At 34.9% G+C, this 11,188-nt stretch overlaps 1 protein-coding gene across 1 annotated transcript; it reads right to left on the reverse strand.

Annotated features, from left to right (window-relative positions):
- Window positions 1–1,491, reverse strand: LOC132185355 (uncharacterized). Its single transcript, XM_059599140.1, has 2 exons — window positions 1,377–1,491; window positions 1–323 (listed from the first exon to the last, which is right to left on the reverse strand). The coding sequence occupies exons 1-2, from the start codon at window positions 1,405–1,407 to the stop codon at window positions 1–3; spliced, it is 354 nt and encodes a 117-aa protein (XP_059455123.1). The 5' UTR covers window positions 1,408–1,491.
- Between the last annotated feature and the right edge of the window lie 9,697 nt (window positions 1,492–11,188).

Below are 11,188 nucleotides of genomic sequence, written 5' to 3' on the forward strand. Positions count from 1 at the left end.
TTATAACTGAATAAAATAAAAACTGCTGAGCTCACATCTGCTTTTTCCATCAGAATCACCCCCAGAGGAAGAAGTGTGAGGAATAGCTGCTGAGTCAGGCACATCCTCAAGAAGGGTCTGCAAGGAAGGTGGACACAAAGTGCTTCTTGCAGCAGCAGCAAGAGAAGCAGCTGATAGAACTGGATGATCATTGTGCTCAGCATCATCATCATCATCACTAACAGCGGATACGCCCAAACCAGCAATAGCAGCCGTTGTGAGAGATAGATCCTCCTCCCTAATAATGTGCAAAACACGCCTCACAATATTACCGACAGCAAGCTCTACAATTATGTACATAACATATTATCATAAGAAAACAAAGATAGATCTTAACACTCCATGTAAGTAAAAAATAAAAAAAATAAAAAAGAAGAACAAGAACAAGAACAAGCAAGGTATCCCTTCATGATAACCATTCTATTCATGTGATTGTACAGTATCCATAACCATTGTATTCATGTGATTGTACAATATCCATCAGCAATACTGAAGAATCAAAGAAGGATAAGGAGCCCGATTAAGTAAGCATTTTAAAACTACAAAACCATAGTATCACATGTTTCACAAATCACACATCAAATTTAAGAATAAGTAGCACTGCTATTCATAAATTAAAGTATATTATTTCTGTGAAAAGGGAAACATACAATAGCATTTAAATTCAAAGGAATAGTATTAATAACTTCTTTATGCCTTGATTTCATAGTTAACTTTTTGCTGGACTAGAAAAGTTACAGGCCCTACATAACATGATCTTCATTAATTGATGAAGTTCCCTCAAGAAAATATACTACTACATAAAAATCAATCCCATATCAAGAAAAATCTTACAAGTAAATGGAGAAGACCATAGATGAAGAAGATTACTGCTAGAATTACTATAAGCAAAAGAAGTACTGGACTGATTCTGCTAAAAGATGATGTTGGGGTTGCTTCTTTCTCATAGTTGGTACTGTAATAAGGAGCAGAGAATGAAGAGAGAGATGGCTGAGGAGGTGGGTATACCAAACTTCCATCTTTTTTCTAGGCTTCATAGGGAATGCTAAACATTTTGACAGATGGGTATGCTAAAAATATAATCTTTATCACAAATGTCTTTTATAGTTTTGAAACACACATTTAACTCCAACTCCAAGAGTAGAAATATTAATGTAGCTGGAATTATGCTAAGCTGTTGACAACCATCAAATTCTCTCGGTTTTATGAGGAAAACAAAATGCTTTTGGATGGGGATTTTGCTGCTATTACATGAAAGCCGAGTGAATGAATTTTTAAGATTAGAAAGAAGATGGGTTTTTGGAGAACTGTGGAGATGTTAAAGGTTGCATACGTACCATTTGATATGGGAAGCACACAGGAAACCATTAATAGAGAAATGCAGAGTCTCTGGTTGGTGAAGATGAGATTTTTCTGGTTTTGAATTCTGTTTGCGCCACAGGAGTCCCAAGAGGAAGGTTATTCAAATTGGCATAATGCCCCACAGGAGTCCCAAGATGAGATGTTTTCACCACAAAACATCTCCAATAAGATGTAGTTAAAATGGCACCCAAAATAAAATCCCATATCAAGAAACACACAAAATCAAATCAAGAAATTATCCAAAAATCAAAACAACACCCACCATTAGCGTTGACCCAATAATCCTCAAATTCCATATAAATGATTAAGAACATTTATGAATAGGGTCCCCAAAATAAAATCCCATATCAAGAAACACACAAAATCAAATCAAGAAATTATCCCAAAATCAAAACAACACCCACCATTAGCGTTGACCCAATAATCCTCAAATTCCACATACTAGGGGCTTCTACAAAAAACAAATAGGGGCGGGCTTCTACAATTTTTGATCCCCAAATCCAAAATTAGCAAAATACTCTCAAATCATCCATAGGTATGCCAACATGAAGTGTAAATTTCAGAAATATGCACCAAGATTCGAAATTAACCAAAGCATGAGAAAACAGGGTTCCGACGAGAGAGAATTTCGGACAGTTACGAAAAGAGAGAAGACGAAGAGGAAGAAAATTTACCTGAAGCTCTTCTTTCTTCCTTGCTCGGCAACTAGAGAAAGACAAATGTTCATTAGTGAGAGAGACAAAGAGATATATATCAGGTCTGTGATTAACGTAAAAAAATTGAATAAAACCTAAGAAAACAAAATATAGAGAGAGAGAGAGAGAGAGAGAGGAGAACGAGAAAGAGGACCGAATGAGAGAGAACCTGGCTGTGCGTCTGCAACTAGAGGGAGAAAATACATGGTTGTGTGTCTGCAACTTTGAATTACATCTCTCTCTCTCTCGCGGTCTCATCTGTCAATCTCCGTTTGTCCGTCACTCTCTCTCTCTCTCTCTCTCTCTCTTGTGCCGATCTCTCTCTCTCTCTCGCTCTAGCTCTCTCTCCTGGTATTGTGCAGAATTGCAGAAGGAAGGGGATAACATGAGAAGAATGGGTTAGAGAGGCGAAGAAGAAAAAAGGGGGAGATACAAAAAAAAATTTTCCAAAAATTTCACCCGCCGCGCCAATGGATCCCGCCTTCAAATTTGTACCAAACTAACACATTTTTATATCAGCGTCGACTTAGTCGACGCTGATAACCATACTATCAGCGTCAACCTATAATGTTGACGCTGATTGTCTACATTTTAATTTTTTTTATTTGAACTTATTAAAACAATTATATTAGCTTATTAATTTTTTTTTAAGTCAAAATTGATTGAAAAAAAAAATTAATTTTTTGGGTCATAATTAGTAAAGTTTCCTATTTTTCTATTTTTTATTTGTTAATATATATACATCATTTTGTAGTTTTCTCACACACACACACACACACACACACATATATATATATATATATAGACAAAATTTTTCTCCAAACTGGGTTGAAAGAATTTTTTTTTAACCTAATCTATAAAAATTACATGTATTTATTGAACATGTAAGATGCACATGTTCGATTGAACCTTCAATTGTATCCAGTTGGATCGATCAATTGATCTTATCACGATCAATCAAACTAATTCATTAGGATCGATCAGATGTTCGATCAAACCATCAATTTTTTTCAAGTTTGATTGATCATTTGATCTTATCACAATAAATCAAACTAATTCACTAGGATTGATCGAATGTTCGATTAAACATTTGATCCTCTCACGATCAATCGAACTAATTCATTAGGATCGATCGGATGTTTGATCGATTATTTGATCCTATCACGATCAATCGAACTAATTCATTAGGATCGATCTCAATTGAACTAATTCATTAGGATCGATCGAATATTTGATTGATCATTTGATCCTATCACGATCAATCAAATTAATTCAGTAGGATCGATGTTTGATCGATCATTTGATCCTATCACGATCAATCGAATTAATTCACTTTCAATTGTTTCAATCATTTGATCTTATCACGATCAATCGAACTAATTCATTATGATTGATCGGATATTCGATCAAACCTTCAATTTCAATTGTTTAAAGTTTGATCAACCATTTGATCCTATCATGATCGATCGAACAAATGCAGTAGGACCTAACGGATGTGTGAACGAACCTTTAATTTGTTTGAAGTTTGATCGATCATTTGATCCTATCACGATCGATCGAATATCCGATAATTTATATAAAATAAATAATGACATATTATCGGAGGTAAATTTTTGGGAAATAACATTTTAACGCCAAATCCTAATGGAAGGAGATATTGCATCAAATTATATGTTGGATGAGTCAAATATTAAATATGTTTTTATTATTAAAATATTAACAACAAATTTAAATTTAATAAATTTTTAGTATAAAAGATCATTAATGTGATATTTATCTTATAATTAATTATTAGCTTAAATTTTATTTTTTTATTTTTTTATTTATTTTTCTACGCAATCTTTAGGGTCGACTTTGAGAGTCGACCCTAATAATAGGTCAATAGCGTCCATTCGTAGTGGACGCTATTGGTCATCAAATTTTTTTTTTAATATTTTTTTAATTCTTCTACGCACTCTTTAGGGTCGACTTTGAGAGTCGACCCTAATAATAGGTCAATAGCGTCCATTCGTAGTGGACGCTATTGGTCATCAAATTTTTTTTTTTTTTTTTTTAATTCTTCTACGCACTCTTTAGGGTCGACTTTTGTCGACCCTAATGCTTAACTATTAGGGTCGACTCTCAAAGTCGACCCTAATAATAGGTCAATAGCGTCCACTCTTAGTGGACGCTATTGGTGATCAAATTTATTTTTTTTAATTTTTTTTTAATTCTTCTACGCACTCTTTAGGGTCGACAAAAGTCGACCCTAATGCTTAACTATTAGGGTCGACTCTCAAAGTCGACCCTAATAATAGGTCAATAGCGTCCACTCTTAGTGGACGCTATTGGTCATCAAATTTATTTTTTTAATTTTTTTTTAATTCTTCTACGCATCTTTAGGGTCGACTTTTGTCGACCCTAATGCCTAACTATTAGGGTCGACTCTCAAAGTCGACCCTAATAATAGGTCAATAGCGTCCACTCTTAGTGGACGCTATTGGTCATCAAATTTATTTTTTTAATTTTTTTTTAATTCTTCTACGCACTCTTTAGGGTCGACTTTTTTCGACCCTAATGCCTAACTATTAGGGTCGACTCTCAAAGTTGACCCTAATAATAGGTCAATAGCGTCCACTCTTAGTGGACGCTATTGGTCATCAAATTTATTTTTTTAATTTTTTTTAATTCTTCTACGCACTCTTTAGGGTCGACTTTTGTCGACCCTAATGCCTAACTATTAGGGTCGACTCTCAAAGTCGACCCTAATAATAGGTCAATAGCGTCCACTCTTAGTGGACGCTATTGGTCATCAAATTTATTTTTTTAATTTTTTTTTAATTCTTCTACGTACTCTTTAGGGTCGACTTTTGTCGACCCTAATGCCTAACTATTAGGGTCGACTCTCAAAGTCGACCCTATTGAGCTTTTATGTGATTTTTTTTTCTTTTTTTATTTTTTTTCCATCTTTCTGCGTCCACTTAAGTGGACGCTATTGGTTAAGTATTAGGGTCGACTATTGTCGACCCTAAAAGTTTTTTTTTTCGCCGCTTAAATTTTTCCCGCCCCTAGGATAATTCCCGCGCGTATATTAGGGTCGACTTATTAGCGTCCACTGTAAAGTGGACGCTAATAGTCAACTTTTCGACCCATTATTAGCGTCTACTTCGAGGTGGACGCTAATACGGAACTATTAGGAAAGTCGCCCCTAATAGTTGAGTATTAGGGGCGACTCAAAAGTCGCCCCTAATTAGTCGCCCCTGATGAGTATCTTTCTTGTAGTGTTTATATCTACTAGACCAATTAAGCCAAACAAACACCACCAGTAAACCAACCAATTATACTAGAATAGCATACTCTATATATATCCCGACTGCAACATAACGCTATGTTGCCCTATGTACACTGAAATTTCCCTTTGAAAAGACTCGTGCTCTATCTTTCCAAAGAATACGCTGAATAATTTGTTCCTCCGTTAGTGTGTTACCCCATGACTAATTTCATACCCTTTTACTTACAATAAAGCTTGGAATGAAAAAGTAATTTTACCGATGTGGGACAAGCATGAGAGCTACCCTGAGATATGAACTTGAACTTGCATGCGTGAATGAACACGTAATATGTAGGAAATATATATAGAAACACATAATACGATAAGCGGATTAATATTAATGACAAAGATAAAGGAATTGAATAAGCACAAAGATTAAAGTCGTTTAGCATATTACATATAGCCTACATCCACACGTTAAAGCTTATAAGCTACATCTCTAATCAATATATGATTTGAGTACACACCTCTATATATAAAGCTTTACATGTAATTTGAAATATTTCAAATACAAATATATTCTTTAAATTAGGATTAACTAATATAATCTAAATCTCTTAATTTAGAGAATACAAAATCCAACATTTATCATAAGGAATTTATAGCTCGGAAAACAGCTACTTGCACCGGTGGTAACTATTTGATCACCTTCGTTCTGCCCTCACCATTCTCATATACCTACACTTATTGATTAGTTATTTTATTTAGTTGGGTTTGCAATCCTAAATAATTGTCCAAGTAAGAGTATAGTAGTTTATCTAGCATTTGGTAGTACTAGTTTATCTTAATGTCAAATAGTTGTTGTAGAAAAACACATAGAACAAAACAACATGCTGAAAAGCAGCAGACAAACAAAGAAAGTTTGGGTCGAACTTTTCAACTTTAAAAAATACAAAGAAAGGAAATAGGTGAAAATGCAGTCGGAATGAATTAAGGCGTAGAAATCGGTACTCCCGTGAATCTTTTATGCAAACTTCCAATCTTGAACAATTGAAAGATGTTGACAGTCACAAGAGAATTACCCTCCAAAATCAAATCCTTAAGAGAGCAGAAAGCAAGAGGTGAGGTTAGATAGATAGAGGGGCTGCTAGAGCCTCTTTTTTACAGTAGTTTTACAGTAGCTTCTATCAAATGCAATATGCAGTTGCCATCATGGTCTTTGGAATTGAGGAGGTCATCGATTCATGAAATAAAATAAATGAGAGACAAAGATTTTAACGTGGTTCAATCAACGACGTACATCCACAGATAAAGCCCATAAGGCTACATTAAACTCTTATTGAATGATTTGTTTACAATACAGAATGCTCTATTTATAGAGCTTACACATAAATGTAATCTTAATCAAATCCCTAATTTAGGGTGATCAAATCATAATCAAATCCCTAAATTAGGCTAATCTAATCTTCATCAATCATAATCAAATCCCTAACTTTAGGGTCATTCAAATATATACTCTAACATCCTCCCTCAGACTCAAGGTGAAAGATCCTGAAACCTTGAGTTTGACTTTTTTTTTTTTTTTTTCTTCTTTTTTGAGATAGCAAAACGATACAAAAAAAAAAAAGGCCATCTATGGGCCAAAAAAGAGAGCCAACTTTGGGATAAAATGAGAGCCAACTGTGGGCTTGGGTTTTAAACAATACCACATAGCCAAATAACAAGAGAGCCAACTTTAGGCTGAAGTGAGAGCTAACTATGAGTTGAAATGGCCTGGGTTTGAAACAATACCACAGAGCCGAGCAAAAATAGGTCAACTATAGGCCAATGGATGGGCAACTTGGCCTCTTTTGATTTTGTTTTTTTTTTTTTTTATTCAATCGAGATTCTTTTGATTTCATTTCATTTTTTTATCGGTTTTTTTTTTTTTTTTTTTTTTTTAAGAATATCACGTTCCTGATTAAATATAAGCGAGGATAAGGAATACGCTTAATCTAACAACAGAACTAGGTTAAAACCCTAGAAACCAAGATAACATATTCTAAAACTAGAATGAAGAGAATGCGCAAGCTTCGAGATAATTCGTAAAGAGCTTGTAGCCAAACCTGCGTCTTTTCTGCAAAATCTTCTCGGCTACGCTAACACCCTCTTTGGCGTGGGCTTTGGACAACAATGGAGGCTGCCCGGATCGAGAAAGCGTGAACAACGATGAAGCGAAGCGGAGTCCCGGCGCTTGGAAAGAATGACAGATGGAATAAGGGCAATGCCGAGAAATCAACGGTGAACTTAGCGTTAATTGAAAAGTGGTTAGAAAACAAAAAAGGCTGAAGAGTGAAGAAAGCTTATTCTTGTAGCCGTATTTGGGATGAATCGGATACGAGCAATAGCGAGTTCCACGATGGATAAATCCATAGAGATAGAATTGAACCCCGGTCATTTGAATCGTTAAGTTCGACCGCCGGAGAAACGGCGTTAAGCGGGCTCACAGCTAATTTTCACAAAGCAAAAAAAAAGAAATACACAGGACCATTGGATCGTATAATGGCATTAGCTTATCGCTCTGATACCATGATAGAATTCATAATGAAATTGAAATAAAAATAAATTGCAGAAATAAAATAAATGAGCGACAAAGATTTTAACGTGGTTCGGTCAACGGCCTACATCCACAGATAAAGCCCATAGGGCTACATTAAGCTCTTATTGAATGATTTGTTTACAATACAGAATGCTCTATTTATAGAACTTACACATAAATGTAATCTTAATCAAATCCCTAATTTAGAGTGATCAAATCATAATCAAATCCCTAAATTAGGCTAATCTAATCTTCATCAATCATAATCAAATCCCTAACTTTAGGGTTATTCAAATATATACTTTAACATCCTCCCTCAAACTCAAGGTGAAAGATCCTGAAACCTTGAGTTTGACTTTTTTTTTTTCTTCTTTTTTGAGATAGCAAAATGATACAAAAAAAAGGGCCATCTATGGGCCAAAAAAGAGAGCCAACTTTGGAATAAAATGAGAGCCAACTGTGGGCTTGGGTTTTAAACAATACCACATAGCCAAATAACAAGAGAGCCAACTTTGGGCTGAAGTGAGAGCTAACTATGAGTTGAAATGGCCTGGGTTTTAAACAATACCACAGAGCCGAGCAAAAATAGGTCAACTATGGGCCAATGGATGGGCAACTTGGCCTCTTTTGATTTTTTTTTTTTTTATTCAATCGAGATTCTTTTGATTTCATTTCATTTTTTTATCGGTTTTTTTTTTTTTTAAGAATATCCTGTTCACAGATTAAATAAACAGGGATAAGGAATACCTTAATCCCCTAACCAAACAGAACTAGGTTAAAAACCTAAACCAAGATAACATATTCCTAAAACTAGAATAAGAGAATCTGCAAACTCAAATAATGCTAAATGAAACTTGTAGCCAAACACACGTCTTCTTCTACAAAACCTTCTCATCACACGCACAACACCTCTGGCGATGGGCTTTGGACAACCAATGGAGGAGGCTGCAGATCGAAGACGCGAACAACGCTGAGAGCGACGAAAGTCGGCGCTTGGAAGGGTGGAAGCAGATGGAATGAGGACGGCAACAGAGAAATCCAACCCGGCTGGACTTGACGTTGGTGAATAAATTCGTTGAAACAAAAGGCTGAGGCTGAGAGAAACGCTGCTGGCGCCGGCGCTGGGATGAGATTGGATGTTCTGAACGACGCGAAGGTTCACGGTGATGGATCTGTCCATGAGATAAGGTGGACAATGGCTGGATGGTGCAAGTTCGACCTTGCGGAGAACGGAGTTGCTGAATACGCTAATTTTTTTTTTTTTCACAAGAAGCAAAAATAAATTGAAGAAAAAAAAGAAATACACAGGACCATTGGATCGTATAATGGCATTAGCCTATCGCTCTGATACCATGATAGAATTCATAATGAAATTGAAATAAAAATAAATTGCGGAAATAAAATAAATGAGCGACAAAGATTTTAACGTGGTTCGGTCAACGGCCTACATCCACAGATAAAGCCCATAGGGTTACATTAAGCTCTTATTGAATGATTTGTTTACAATACAGAATGCTCTATTTATAGAACTTACACATAAATGTAATCTTAATCAAATCCCTAATTTAGGGTGATCAAATCATAATCAAATCCCTAAATTAGGCTAATCTAATCTTCATCAATCATAATCAAATCCCTAACTTTAGAGTCATTCAAATATATACTCTAAAAGCATTTAGCTGTGATGCTGAAGCAAATGAAGGTGCGTTAAGAATATCTATTACTACTCCCTTAAAATAGATATTTCTTTCTAGCGATATATAAAGTGGCACATTGTCTGCGTCTATGAAATTATTTCTAAAAAGGTGCGAGCGCTCGTGTGGTCCCCGGTCAAGTGCTCGTGTACTATTCACAATGGACCAAAAATCCTTTTCAGGCATACGATTTGGGTATTGTCCAAGAGTCTGATGCATAGTCAACAAGTGCTAGCGTATTGTTCATGCGAGCGCTCAGGTACTATTCACAAAAGGTAAAAAATGTTCAAATGTACGATTGGGTTTTAACCGGGGACAAAACACTGTTCAGGCGAGCGCTCACCTAGTAAGGGTAGTTTGGAGCTTTTGCTTCAACAAGTTCTCAAAGAGTTTGGGTTATTTGAAGAAGGTTCGGGGTTCTTGGTTTAAGGCTTTGTTTTTAAGGGAACATTGACCGGTAAAGCAAGAAATTTAATTGCCTTTTAAAACAGTGATTTGTTGAGGTATTACAAAAAGACTAAGGTAACTAACTAAAGGTCTGCGTCTTTGATTCTACAATGAGAAGCGTCTTCAGCTTCTACCCAAAAGATAACAACAATTGCACAGGCTAAAGGAAAGATAAGACTCCATAGAGTATTTAAGAAAAAATTCTGTGATTTAATAATAATTTAATTGATTGAGTTTTACATAATAAGCTAGCATATTTATAGAAGAAAAGTAATTGTAGAGAAAGTAAACATAATCTTAGTAGCAATAGTAAACCTAATCCTAGTAACAATAGTAAACATAATCCTAATAAGGAAAGGAAAAGAATTAAAGCAAATCTAACCCTATTAAAGAAAGGAAATAAAGTCTTAATAAAAATAAAATAAAATCCTAATATAAAATTGATAATTAGCGGGAATTGTGACAATCTTTTCTTTTGTACTTTCATTGTCTTAGAACGGGTAAAATTTTAATCAAGTGGCATTGCTCCAATATTATTTTTGATATTTTATTTAGTTTTTGCTTTTACTGAAAATATAAGTCCAACATCAATATGATTGAAATGCATAAATTAATATCTTCAAAAGATTTCTATGATCCTTTTTGAGGCATCAAAAGCTTGGTGACCCAATTATGGCATACATGCATGGGTAATGCCAACGGGTAACAGTCTATGTAAAGGAGATTGATTTTTTGCGATAACCCTCCAAAGCTTTTTCTTAATTGTTGTTTGTGCTATCAATTAAAATGCAGATTCTGCAAAATTAAGTATAAAATAAATAATGTAAAATTTCATTTCTTGTCATGTGAATGCAGCTTAAATTTCATTGCCACAACTAGAAATTAAATAAGAGAATGCAATGAGAAAGAAAATTAGGGGAGCACTAGGAGCATGCCAAATTTCTTTAACATAATAATTTAAAATAGAACACAAAAGCAAAAGATACAAAGCCAATTAATTTTCCATCAATGGTGTATATTCCAAGCTGAACTATTATGAACTTAGCAGATACAGATTACCCTAATCCAATCACTTACAACTTCATTCTTATCAACCAAACGTATGATAATGATAGTTTTCCTC

This window comes from Corylus avellana, chromosome ca6, assembly GCF_901000735.1.
Source record: "Corylus avellana chromosome ca6, CavTom2PMs-1.0".
NCBI classification, from domain to species: domain Eukaryota; kingdom Viridiplantae; phylum Streptophyta; class Magnoliopsida; order Fagales; family Betulaceae; genus Corylus; species Corylus avellana.

Coding starts and splice junctions, on each gene's coding strand:
- LOC132185355 (XM_059599140.1), bottom strand. CDS start 1,407: ATGGTTTCCTGTGTGCTTCCCATATCAAATG. Junction 324..1,376: donor TGTGCTTCCCATATCAAATG/GTACGTATGCAA, acceptor ACATAATTGTAG/AGCTTGCTGTCGGTAATATT.